The 13,818-nt window shown below is 37.0% G+C and overlaps 1 protein-coding gene across 1 annotated transcript; it reads right to left on the reverse strand.

The window, feature by feature from the left end:
* Positions 1 to 9,313: 9,313 nt before the first annotated feature.
* GADD45G (growth arrest and DNA damage inducible gamma) lies at positions 9,314 to 10,672 on the reverse strand. Its single transcript, XM_027869247.1, has 4 exons — positions 10,620 to 10,672; positions 9,983 to 10,084; positions 9,539 to 9,752; positions 9,314 to 9,424 (listed from the first exon to the last, which is right to left on the reverse strand). Exons 1-4 carry the CDS (start codon positions 10,670 to 10,672, stop codon positions 9,314 to 9,316), a joined length of 480 nt encoding a protein of 159 aa, XP_027725048.1.
* Between the last annotated feature and the right edge of the window lie 3,146 nt (positions 10,673 to 13,818).

The raw sequence follows: 13,818 nt of genomic DNA on the forward strand, positions 1-13,818 counted from the left end.
CACTTGCCAGACATGAGTATCAGCAACGGTCATTTATGATGACCAGAGGCCAAGTAAAATTATATGTATAAAACAGTATTTCCAGAATGCTACCAAACCCAAGAGGGTGTAATGAGAACAATACATGACACGAAAGGAGATGTATTACAACCCAAAGTACAGTTGACAACTTGGGACTTCTACCAGACAGCATGGCAACATGTATGTAAAGCATGCTTTTTAACCAATTTTTCCTGCCATAGTTGTGAGTGATTGGCAACAAAACAGGTGGCTAATAAAGGACTAAGGAGTCACACAGGCCAAAAAGCAAGGTAGGAAGTCTAAAGATACTAAGTTCCAGTCAGCAGAAGGCATCTTACTGCTGAGGCAATGGCAGAATCTAGAACTGTGTAACAGAGTATTGTATTGCACTGTGACTAATCCCATATAGGGAACCAGGAAACAGCTGGTACTACCCAGAGCATACCACCTAATAGCCATAAATGCCTTATATGATGACTTTGGATATATGGGTCAAGAAAAGAAAATAGAGGACTTCTGGCTCAAGTGACCAGTAAGATGGAGGACTAGACACTTTATTTGATCATCATGGCCTCTCAAAACTGTCCAAAACAGAAATTATGCATCAGAGATAAAGTAATTTCAGTTATCTACATGGTTTAGGACACCAAAAATCAAAGATGGTAAAAACTTCATGAAGTAACACCTAACTTGAGCTCACTAAATATCCCCTGCCCCAATGCCCAGCATGCTCTGCCAGTATGGCTGCACTAGCTGACTCAACTCATGGACTTGCAACAGAAAGCAACTGTACAATCTAACTTCTCCCTTTCTTCTTTGCAGTGCTATGGAGATGCAAACTCCAAATTGCAGACATTTGCTGAGGCCCTGATAACTGGTACCATGGTAGTGTTCTGTGCTATAACAGAATTCTGCAGAAGGACAGAGGAACAAAAGAAACAGGGTAAGACACATGAGGGCTTAAAATATAGCTCAAACCCACCCTCCAAAACTCTTTCTCCCTCTTTTCAGTTCTAGGGGTATTCAAAAGGCAAATAGAAGAAATTTACCAAAAATACAATAGCAGCAATAATGCCAGCAGTCTGTACTACTGGACCAGAGAATTGAAAAATAGAGAGGACAGAATACCATGTATGATATGTGACAATGTGACAATCCTGATGGAAAGATCTGAGTGCCCAGTTTGGGCCCAGTTTTGTCTACCCTTCCTGCCCTCCTCCACTCACCCTAAGTCATTTGCGACAGGGACCTAAACTAGTGAACTGTGAATTGCTCGGTGTGAGAGGAGATTGAGATGCTTTAAGAGGCAGGCCCCAACAAAACCATAACCAGAGGGGAAGGAGTAAATAAATGAGCAATAGGAGAAAATAAGGGGGGTGGGCAGGGTGGGAGACTGACATTACTAAAGATTTCAGGAGGAAGAAAAATCAAAGATCTTGAATATATAAATCAATAAGAGAGACATTAAGAGAAGTAAATATGGATTCCAGATCTTGTAAATAAGTTAAAGCATCTCTGAATAAAACATAGAACCACAGTATGTCTTTCTGAGTGGTTTAATAGAGAAAAGATGAATTATAAGAACAGAATTTATGACCTGAGCAACAAAAACAATTAGCAGAACAGAAAAACAAGGATCTTAACAGCAACAGAGTGACAACAAAGAGATGACTGACAGTCTTTTTTCTTAATGTACCCAAGGAGATGGGGTGAAGGTCAAAGTCAGGTAGAGGTATTGGTAGGGAGGTGACCTGGGGCATTATGGATTGAACCTCACAATATCTGCTTATAGGTATATCTATGATTTTTGTGATATTAAAATGACAGAATTTGAGGGTGCATGGAAAGTAGGAGAGGAGAACAGAGGAGAGTGAGTGGCATGTTGTGGTCAAGTCAAGGCCTAACAATGAGAGAAAAGCGGCTGTTGTGATCTCTTAGGAAAAGGGGAGCCTATGGGAGTGTGAGAGAAGTAGGGGGAGGGATTTGAAAGAAGGAGGTCTTTTGGTGGTAGAAGGGGTGCCACTGATGAATGTTCCTTTGGGAAAAGAGATGTTCATGAAGGTAAATGGGGAATTTCTGCCAGGTGTTGTGTGGTGAGGTTTGGGACTTGAAGAAGTCACTCATCCTGCCTAGAGAGGATGGTACACAGAGCTTCTGAGGACACTTGTAATTAATTAAATTTTTGGTTTTTCTAATATTGCTTTTTTGTACTGGTAATTTGGTTTTCCTTTTTCTTCTTTCTAATCAGATTAGCTCATGATTTATCTACTTCCCACAATAGCTCCTACATTTATTTATTATTTTGATGTTTTGTCGCTTTCAATTTTCTTAATTTTTTCTTTAATTTTTGGGATTTCTATTTTGGTATTTAACTGAAATTTAAAATGTTGTCTTCTAGTATTTTTAGCTACACTTCCAACTCATTGATCTGTTCTCTCTGTTTCTGTTAATAAAAGTGTTCAGAGATACTTTCCCCTCTAAGAACTTCTTTGGTTCTATGCCCATAATTTTGGAATGTTGTCTCCTCATCATTATCTTTAATGGAATTCTATTGTTTTTATGATTCTGACTCACCCATTTTTCAAGATTACGTCATTTATTCTCCAGTTGATTTTTAATACTTTTTAAATGGTTTATTATTTGATATAATTTTTATTGCATTTAGATGAGCAAAATATGTTTATAATATTTCCATTTTCTGCATTTGCTTGTGAGGCTTTTATATCCTAAGATGTGATCTTTTTTTTCCTACAGGTGTTATTCACAGTTGAGAAATATGTATATCCCTTTTTCTTTCTATTTAATAAGAGGCAGAGGCTTATCATATCTTATTTTTCTGGAATTCTACTTAGGTTCCTAACTTCTTTCTCATTTGTTTTTTGTTAGATTTGTTTATATCTGAAATACATAAAGGTTATCCCCCACAGTTTTATTGTCTATTGTCTATTATTATTGTCTATTCCTCTTTGTAATTACCTTAATTTTTCCTTTAAGTATTTAGAAGCTATCCGTTGGAAGTATCTATATTAAATATTGAAATCAATTCATTGTGTTATCTTTCAGAAAAATGTAATTTCCCTCTTTACTTAATTTAATTAAGCCTATTTTGTTGTTTCCTGATCTGAAATCATAATTGCTATCCTTGCCTTTTTCGTGTTTAGCTGAAGCATATTATATTTTTTCCAACTCCTTATTTTAAATCTGTGTTTATGTTTCAAGTGTATTTTTACAAAAGCATAATGTTGGATTTTGCTTTCTAACCCCTTGTTTTATGTGAGTTCCTCTCATTCACATTCTAGTTATGATATTTAATTGTTTATTTTCCTCTATTCTATTCTACTATGCTTTTTCTTTGCTATAATACTCTCTCCTTGTTTTTCACATTACAGCCTTTTTTTCTTTTAATCTTTTCTTCACTATTCCCCTCTCCAATCTTGATTCATTTTGCTTATGACTAATCTCTTCCTGAATCAATCTTCCTTCTTATATTCCTTTTTCCTTATTATATATTCCTGTCCTCTTTGTATTCCTATTGAGTTTTAAGTATTTCTACACCAAACTCTTCATGTTCATATATGTATATTCTGTCTTCTTTTGAATCAGACAGTAGTGAAGTTCAAGTGATGCCCACTCTCCTACTCCTCTATTTTTATATATAGTTCTATACAATCCCATTATGTCTTAACAAGTTCCCCATCTTTTTTTTTTTACCATTTTCCCTTAATGTATCTTCTCCATATTTTTTCTTTTCCATATCTTTAAAATATAACAAAACTATTTATATATGTCTTTAATTCATTTGACTACTCCTGTGACCCCTTGTGACAATAGAATTAAATTCCCTCTCTTCGTTGGAATTTAAATAGTTAATTCTTACAAAATCCCTTCCTGTTATTCTTTTTCTCCTAACTTCTGTTTTTATATTTCAAAGCCTTTACAACTTTGGTTGTTTTATCAGTAATATTTGAAAATTTTCTCTTTCATTGGAGGTCCATTTTTTTTTTCTCTTGTAGGATGATACTGAATTTTGCTGGGTAAATTGTTCTTGGTTGTAGATCTTCGTCATTTAACTTTTGGAATATCTCATTCCAAGTGATTCAGTCCTTTAAAGTGATAGCTGCTAAATCTTAGGTGATCCTTATATGGTTCCTTGATGTTTGAATTCTTGCTGGCTTCCTTAGTATTTTTCTTTTGATTGGAAGCTCTGGATTTTGGCAATCCCATTCCTGGGAGTTTTCATTTTGGAGTTTCCTTCAGGAGGCAATTGGTGAATTTTTTTTTTAATTTTTACATTGTCTTCTTGTTTTAATATGTCTGCCAATTTTCTTTAACATTTTCTTAAACTATGATATCCAGGTTCTTTTTTTTTTTGTCACAATTTCAGGTAATCCTATGATTTCAAAATTCTCTTACTGATCTGTTTTCCAGGTCAATTGTTTTCTCAAATACTTATCTCCTTGAGTCATCAATTTCTATTTGGTTCATTCTGATTTTTAGGGAGCTTGTAGTTTGGCTAAGATTTTGTACCTCTTCCATCAAAGGATTGATCTTTTTCCAATTTTCTCTGTAGTTTTAATTTCTTTTATGTATATTTAAAACTCATATAATTTCTTTGAAAAATTCTAATTCTTGTGGCCAATCTGTTTTCCCTAGATTTTTGAAACATTATGGGTATTTTAAAAATTATTCTCCTCTTCCGAATTTATGCTTTGCATATCCTTAGCATTATAAAAGTCCTTAAAACAACAACAAGTCATTTTTGTTACTAAGGTCTTGAAGGTTGAGCTCTTCGTCTCCTTTACTCTGAGGTTCAAATCAAAGTTTTCTTCTACCCCTTTGCTCTTTCTTTAGGGATTGTTCCTTTACTATAGACACCAAAGCTGTCTTCTGCTGCGATCAATTTTGCTAGTCCTTGGTTAAATCCGAGGAGAAACTCTTCTGGCGGGAGAGATCTTGTTGAGGCCTTTTCTTTGAAGGGGAAGAAGAGAGAGATTAAGGTCCTTTTTTCCTCCATAATTTTTTATTTTTTTAAAGTTCAACTGTCAATTTTACTAAAAGCTTTAGTTTTCTTCACGCTCCTCTCCCCATCCCCTCAGCCCCTTAATTCTTAGTTTGCCTTTTTTTTTTTTTTTTTTTTTTTTTTTACTTTAGCTCTGAAGTACGTCAGTTTCACTTTAGTCCCTCAAGGACTTCCTATGGGGGACCATTTCTTTTAAATCAACTGTCAACCCAAGTATGTTTTCTTTTTCTTTTTCTTTTCCCTTTACATTACTAAGGTGTCCTCTGTCCTCCACCCTCATCCCCTTTAAGTGCTTTGGTTTTTGTGTGCCTGTTTGTGTTTACCTTAGAGGAAAAATCTGTCAGTTTCACTTTAGTCCCTTGGGGAATTTCTTCCTGCTGAGGCATTTGAGACTTTTAGGAGGGAAAGTTTTTCACTTTCACTTTTGCTTTCCTGATACAAGGGCCATTGAGTTCTTAAACTTTTCACTTTCATCCCTAAGGGGATCTGGATTACATTTATGATTTGGCTAAAGTGTGAGTTACTTAGTTACTGGACTGTTTAATACTAGAATATACCTAAGCTATATTGTTTCCTTTTATTCTTACCATCTTAGCCCTCAGACCATTGGTCAATTTTAAGCGCATGCACTTAGACGCCAGGATGCTGCTTATACCACTGCTACTGCTGCTGCTGCTGCTGCTGCTACTACTACTACATCATGGAAACCTAAGAGGCTGAGTGATATATTAAATAGTGTTCTGGACTTGAATTTAGGAAAACCTGGGTTTATTTCTTGTTTCTGTAACTTACTAGCTATGTGACCCTGGTAAAGTCATTTAATCTTTGTCTTGTGCAAGTCCCTAATACTTTTCTACTAACATAAACAGGTTGTAATTTGTATTAGTGAAAGTTGTTCTCAAACCTGTAGTTTCCTGTGCTAACCAAAATTTCAGAACCTTCGTGTGTTCTTGTACAAAATGTCAAAATAAGTCCGAAGTCTGAGTATGCTTAATAAATAAACCCAAAATTTGTGTAGACTTCAGGTCAAATAAATTAGATCCCAATAAAATTCAGATATTTATACACCTGAGTACATTATATCCATCCTTATCTAATAAAAAACTTTTTTAATGATGTGAAAAAGTGATGAAATGATAATATCAGGTAATAGCATTTTAGCTTATTCAGTTCTCATGTTTTCCCCCTCACACTTTGAAATTTGGTATATCAAACACTGGGTGTATCACCCACACAACCTAGATTCCCAGTTCTAACAGTGTGAGCAGTTATACAATTTTCGTTGAAAGATGCCTCAGCATGTCTCTCGTGCATCTTGTCCACTTGTTTTTTTTTTTAATGAATAAATATTCTGATTGACTTTTGCATGCAACTAATTAACAAGGTAAGCTAAGCCCATTGAAAACATCCTCCACTGGAGAAGATGTGGAAAAATTAATGCATCATTGGTGGAGTTGTGAACTGATCCAACTGATTCAACCATTCTGGAGAGCAATTTGGAACTATGCCCAAAGGGCCATAAAACTGTGCATACCCTTTGATCCAGCAATACCACTTCTAGGTCTGTATCCTAAAGAGATCATAAAAATGGGAAAAGGACCCACATGTACAAAAATATTTATAGCAGCTTTTGTGTGTGTGTGTGTGTGTATGTGTGTGTGTGTGTGTGTGTGGTGACAAAGAATTGGAAATCAAGGGAAAGCCCATCAATTGGGGAATGGCTAAACAAGTTGTGGTATAAAAATGTAATGAAATACTATTGTGCTATAAGAAATGAGGAGTAAGTGGATTTCAGAAAAACCTGGAAAGACTTGCATGAACTGATGCTGAGTGAAGTAAACAGAACCAGGATAACACTGTAAACAGTAACAGCAACATTCTGTGATGATCAACTGTGATTGACTGAGATCTTCTCAGTAATATAATGATCCAAGAAAGACAATTCCAAAAGACTCATGACAGAAAAGGCTACCCACATCCCGAGAAAGACCTATGGGGTCTGAATGCAGACCGACAGTTTTTTGTTTGTTTGTTTTTTTGGGACTTTTCGCTTTTGTTTTTTCTTTCACAACATGACTATTGTGGAAATATGTTTACATGATTGCATATGCATAACCTATATCAGATTGCTTGCCGTCTTGGGGAGGGGAGGATAGGAGGAAGGGAGGAGAAAAAATTTAAAACTCAAAATATTATAAGAAGTGAATGTTGAAAACTATCTTTACATGTAATTGGAAAAAATAAAATACTATTTACAAAATTGAGGTCTTCCTGATAAAAAACAAAACAAAATAAAAAACATCCCCCACTGAAGGCCTTGAGACTGATATGAAATTAGCATATGAATAGTTGTTATACAATATTAGTCTAACATAAAGGTTGAATTTTAGTCAAATTGTTCCTTAACCATATGCTTTTTCAAATCTTCTAAGAAGCAGTGGATACAGGGTCAACCCTGGAGTCAGGGAGGATCAGTGTTCAGAGATCTAAGGCGTACTGGCTGGTGACCATGGACAAGTCACCCTCTCAGTAACACTACAAAATTCTCTGAAGACATAAATTACAGATGTTCCCAATTTGCATTCATGTAGCAAATTTTCCACACCAGAAATTCCCACATCAGTATAGAGACTAAAACAAATCCCACATTACTTTTAAAAAGTAACTTGGAAAAAAAACCCTCAACAACTAATCCTGTAAGGCTGCAAATAGATTTGTGAATAATGGTCCCTTTGTGTAGGGACGAAGAAAACTCAAAATAGTTATAGCAGATGTAAGTGATATGCCTAATTAATCATGTCTACACAATGTCTTGAAATTTTTACTCAAATCTTTGTTGTTACCATAATGACAGAACAATATTGAGCAATTTGTGCTCCAATGAAGTTATCTAGCATTGTAAAGACAAACAACTTTGAAAAGACTTAAAAAACCCTGATCAAAACAATGGCCAATCAGAACTCCAGAGGACTGATGATAAAGCATGCTACCCACCTCCTGAAAGTGATGGATTCAAGATGTAGAATTAAACATATATTTTGGGCACATAGATAATGTGGGAATTTGTTTTGCTTCACTGTGCAGATTTGCTTTTTCCTTTTTAATGGGGAGGATGGTGGGGGGAGAAAAAATAGACTTTTGGTAATTGAAAAAAATATTTAAAAACAAAACTGAAAAATTAAAAGCAATATCAAGTGCAGATATCAACTGTTATATTTAATATAGCTGCCTTTGCAATTATTGCTGGATGTTCTTAATATGTCCAAAGTTGCTTTATGACACAAATTATTTCCTTAGGGAATAGTCTGTCAGATCACTGGAGGAGAATACAAAGGCCACCTACCACAAAAGCAGAGCTTATTAAGTATGCAGTGCCAGACATTGTGATAACCAGTTGTAGCAAAGAATAGAGGAGAGGAGAGAAGGCTAAAGGTCAGATTATCAAATTGAATAGAAAACATTTATTTGCCTTATCTTCAGTTAGCTACTACTTTAAAATATTTGGATCTCTTAAAGGGAAAAGTATGAAATCAACCTTGTTCCTCTCTGGAACAGTTTGCTTAAGTTGCCATAGTAAGTCATAAAATGTAAAGATTCAAACAAGCATGCTGCCTAAATAGAACTGAAATCTCTTAGTGGCTTATGTTGAGTAATGCTTTTGGAATTGTTTTACCGCCCCAGAGCAAAACAAGCAAATAGGATACTTCATTTTCAATAAGTTTATTATTGTAAACTTCCATCATTGCTTCATTGAGAGCACCACTTGTTTTAGGATTACTGCAATAATCAATTTTGGAAAAATGCAGAAGTCCCTGGTAAATAAGGTTGTTCAATTGTAATTTTTTTGTCAAGTCCAAGGGTCCATGACCTAGCTGGTGTGTTTCCCTTCTTTTGCTGAACAGCTCAGTTTCAACTTCTAGTAGCTATTTTTCTCTTTCCTCAACCTGTTCTCCTTATCAAGACAGTTTTATCTGATTTATAAAACTTCGAATATTCTTTCAGCTCCAAGGTAAGCCATCCTCGCCAGTGCTGAAGCACCACAAAGGCTTGCTGGTGGGCATTAACCAATCACGTACACAGTATGTTCACTCTCCTCTCTTCTGTTGGCAACAGCCCACTGTACACCATTCCAAGCAGCTCAATTCTGGATTTCTCCTCCATGCTAATCTACAGAATCAGCCACGGGTTGGTTGGTTAGCCCAGGTGTGTAGCACCAAGTTGATAAGACAACAAAGGTTTTAAGGCTCCTCCCAGTGCCTTAGGCTAGCATACTCATTCAGGCAGAGTGATAGTGGGTACCCAGTCATTTACATTTCGGCTCTCCTCACAGAACAAGCTTAGTTTTTCCAAAGCTGGATCTTTCCAGGAATTCTCATTGGGATTCTGCAATGAAAAGGAAAGGGAAAACATTCGAGCATTTTACTATATAGTTAACATCAATCGATTTATCTTTGATGTTGGGTAAAGAAGAAGTGGACAGGGTCAAAAGATACTTACTGTGATTAAGATGCAGTGTAGGTCTTGGGGCTCTCCAGAATCCTCATTAGCACCTACAATCTCTGCCAGCTTCTGGATATTGTTGACTCTAACAATATCGATGTCATTTTCACAACAGAAAGCCTGAATGAGAGTGAAGTGAATTTGCAGAGCAATGTCCCCTTCATCTTCCTCATCTGCACCCAGGATACAAAAAGTCACATTATCTGGATCGCTGTATGGAGGGTGAAAGGAAAGTTACATGAGAAAGAAAGTTAGATCCTGGATATCAAAAGGAGGAATACAATATTACTTTGAAATTACAATTTAGGGTGTGTTTTTTCGGGGCTGTCCTACTGTCTCTGCCTGTATTTCTACATGTTCCTTAGATAGTCTAGCAATCATCTCCACTTCACACTTCAGTCAAAAAAGAAACTTCCTGGGGCAGCTTGATAGGATACTCACACATTCATGACTTTAGCAGACTCATATACGCCTGCAGTAAGGCAGCCTTGGCGTTGGGCAGACAGCAGCAGCTCGTTCAATGCTTTCCCGGCGCTCTGCATCCTACAGGGACAGCACAAGAGGGCATGCGGGTGAGAAAAAGGCCAAAAAGGGGAGAAAAATCGTTAAGGCCTCTCCGGCTGTCGGGTAGGTGCTGTGAACACAGGTAAGAGAAGTGCAAATTCTCAAATATCCTTCCCAACACATGCTGCTACTGTGGATGTTTCTCCTCCACAGGAGGGAACCCCAATTGCCTCACAGCCTCCATAAACCACCCCTGCCACCTTTTCTTTCCTCCTACACAGCAGTAGCTACAAACCCCACCAAAAACTGTATGGTCCCTTTTTTGCTAAAAAGGCGAAATGATCTGACAGAGCTATTTGAATAAAAGTTTCTGGCGTTCTGCATCCTGCAGAAACAGCGAAAGGAAAGCACTTTGAAAGGTCAGGCAGAGTAGGGAGCCATTCTCCCCTGCAGAGGTTGGAATGCTCCTGCTCAGGCTCTAAGAATGTGCTCCCCAGCTCTACAGGAGCTTGCCCTGGCTACAGCCTACATCAAGGGTTTCCTTTCCTTCTAGCAGCTGCTAGTTGATAATTACCTATTGGTGCTTTCGGTAACCATCTCCTGGCTGTGGATTTCTTCCAGAGTCATGATTCAGGGAGAAGGAAAAAAAAAAAAAAAGTTATCCACAAAGAAGAGAAGAAGCTCTGGCTGCTCCTTGCTCAATGGATAAGATCCCAGCAGACAGAGCAACCAAGTAAAATTGCTAGAGGAGTCTCCTCAGGAGCCTCTTTATGTTCTTTCTGACTGCTGAGAAGACAGCTGGTGGAGTTCCTTACACTGATTGGCTGAGGCAGGGGAGTATTATGATGGTAATAAGGCTGTAGGCTGGCCGACTCGTGCCAGAAGGCCACGTGTGGGGGGGGGAGGTGTTTGTGAGTGGAGGGGGTTGAGGGATTACAATACCTCAAATCTGCTGCTTTTGTTATGCTGTTACCAGGCAGACTGGAGCCTGTAAATTTAATCTCTGTCTCTTAAATCGTAAAGAGGAAAGAAAAGAAAAAGTTGGTTTGGCTAATGAAATTGCTGCTTATTAAAAAAATTACATCTTCGCAAAAAATTTTTTTTGACAAATCTTACGGTTCAGGAGCATTTCACTCAATAGGGAAATAATAGTAAAATAAAACTTGAAATATTGCTTCTAGCTTGCAGAAATTGAACAAAACCTATTTGCTGCTAACACCCAATTCTTAAAAGAACAGAAATTGGGGTTTGCAATGTACGTTTAAAAGTATAAATAGGGATTGGGGCTGAAATGAAAACTTTACCAAAATCCGCACAAGCCCTGAATAAATAATGAGTCTTAGTGGAGCAGATTGTGGATGGCACACGCTGCTCGTTTGCATTTCTATTGAAAGCATACAATAGTGGAGGTCTGGCGTGTGGCAGTTTGGAGTTTAGACAATTGATTCTTTTTCTTCATAGCAACACTGTCCACCTGCCACTAGGGTGGGGATTTGCTGATGGGTTGTGGGGTGGGGGTGGCGCAGGATGGGACAATTGTATTACTCTTTTCTTTCATCCAATCTGTTATTGCAGTTGAATATCTCCACTTGCACACGTTTCCAAAGTGCAATTGGATTGGGGTGCCCTAGGCGCAGGCGACGGTCTCCTAGGTTAAAGACTGTGTGTTCTTTGTTTTAACTTTCATACATGGTTTCAACAATAGGGCTTGCAAGCAATTTGGGCAAAAGTCCAGCTCTTGCTCGCAAACTAGAATGATAAACTATGTTTGATTGGCTCTAGGGTTTTAGAGTAAGGTGCTATTCATTTCATTCATGCAGTTAAACACCATAAGTTAAAGGGGAAACGATAAAATTAGCTAAGGGATCTGAATTCTCTTTAGTTGATCTACATTCAATACACATACATTTGAAAAGGGGAACTTACTTCACTTCATACCCTAAACCTGGTAGTTTGTGAAGTTGAGGCCCCTGTGGGAAACCCTTTAGGGTGCAGAACAACATAAAGGCTGGAAAATATCTAGATTGTAGATTTCTATATTTCTCCTATTGAGAAACCTAAATCATTCTGGTAGATAATTTTTAAGGAAAGCAGGTGTTTTCTGAGCCCCAGATGCCCTGCTAGAAAGTAGATAAATCTCAGAATAGTTAAAAGAAAGTGTTTTCCAATTTTGCACAGCTACATATTCTACCCATTTTTCAATAATAGCATCGAAAGAATGAAGTTGGAATAGACTTTTGCAATAATATTTTAACATATTCCTGTATGTTAAAGAATGTACTAATGCTTGTTATGATCTTTTTTCCAGATGAGGTACTTGCAGATTTATGAGGAGTTAACTATGCTCTACTGAATCGATACTGACCTGAATATTGACAGTGAATTTAAAAGGATTCAAAATTTGGTTCGACTACTTACTCCCTGTGAACTCTTTAAAAAGTCACTTCCTCTCTCAGCTTCCATTTCCTCATCTGTAAAATGTGGCAAATAATACTTCTTGTGAGGTTCAAAAGAGATGTAAAACTAGGAAAATAATATGAACTACAATAATGCTATTAAGCCATGGCATTCATTAAATGTCCACAACATCAAATGGAATATCTGTTAAATATTGACTGTATTTGGAACAGTTTAAACCAGAAAAAATAACTCTGGCCAATATAGTTATCTACTGGATCGTGGGTGGGATTATTAAGGTGAAGAAAAATGTTTAAATATGTACTTTCTCCCACAAATAAGTATCAGAGACAGAGGTTTCTACATATTTGTCAGCTTTCACAATAAGGAAATTTATGGATTACATCTACTATTTTGATAGCATATTTCAAATATTCAATTTGTAAAATATTAAAATTTTTTGTGGTTTGTGAATTTCGGGACACTGGGATAGATTAATTTTAATCCACAAAAAGTGCCTTTGGATTTTATGCAAAAAAAAAAAAAGAAAGCACCTGCCTTAATTATGGAGGAATTAATTACTTTATTTAAATAATTTTATCTGCAGTCAAGAATCATTTTCTGCACAGGCCAAATAAGTAAAATTGTAAATAATTCTGACTCCCCTATCTTCCCTCTTCCCCGTTAGGTCTCCCTATCCTGGAAATGCAGCAGCGGCTCATGGGCCTGATCCCAGGTGTGATTGGCCCAGAAGCTTTTACTTGTTCCTTTTCCCACCTGTGCTAATTCATGCCTCCTTAGGCTGCCTTGTGGTTCCCTGAACCCCCTTATTCTAGCCCCAGCTACTCATCATAGTGGTACCAGACTTAGAACAGACATCTAATCTCAGGACTTTTAGCCCTACAGCAGTTCAGAACTCCTAGCTCAAGTGATCACTAATCTCTGTCCCCTCAGTAGCTAGGTGTGCACCACTTCACCTAGCAATTCTAAAACTTTTATAATTTTCCTTTTTTCTGGTCACATAAAGGACATTAAACTATTCTTCAGTTTATTTCTCACATGTGTTATTCTTGCTGTGACCAGCAGTAGCATTAAACAGATTAGAGACTGAGAGATACTATAATCCAGTGAATAATAATTAGCATTGGGAAGCAGATCTAAAGCCCCATTCCCAGTGCCACCATTGTTGTTATTATTATATGTTATTATTATATAAATTGTCCTGGTTCTGCTCACTTCACTCTTCATTAGTTCATAAAAGTCTTACCAAGTTTCTCTGTAACAGTCTTTTTTTTTTTTTGTTATTTCTTGTGGCTTAACAATATTCCGTTTCTACTATAATTTGTTTAACCATTCCTTAGTTGGTGAGTGCCCCT

Source organism: Vombatus ursinus, unplaced genomic scaffold (genome assembly GCF_900497805.2).
Source record: "Vombatus ursinus unplaced genomic scaffold, bare-nosed wombat genome assembly UNPS02014792.1, whole genome shotgun sequence".
In the NCBI taxonomy this organism is placed as follows: Eukaryota; Metazoa; Chordata; class Mammalia; order Diprotodontia; family Vombatidae; genus Vombatus; species Vombatus ursinus.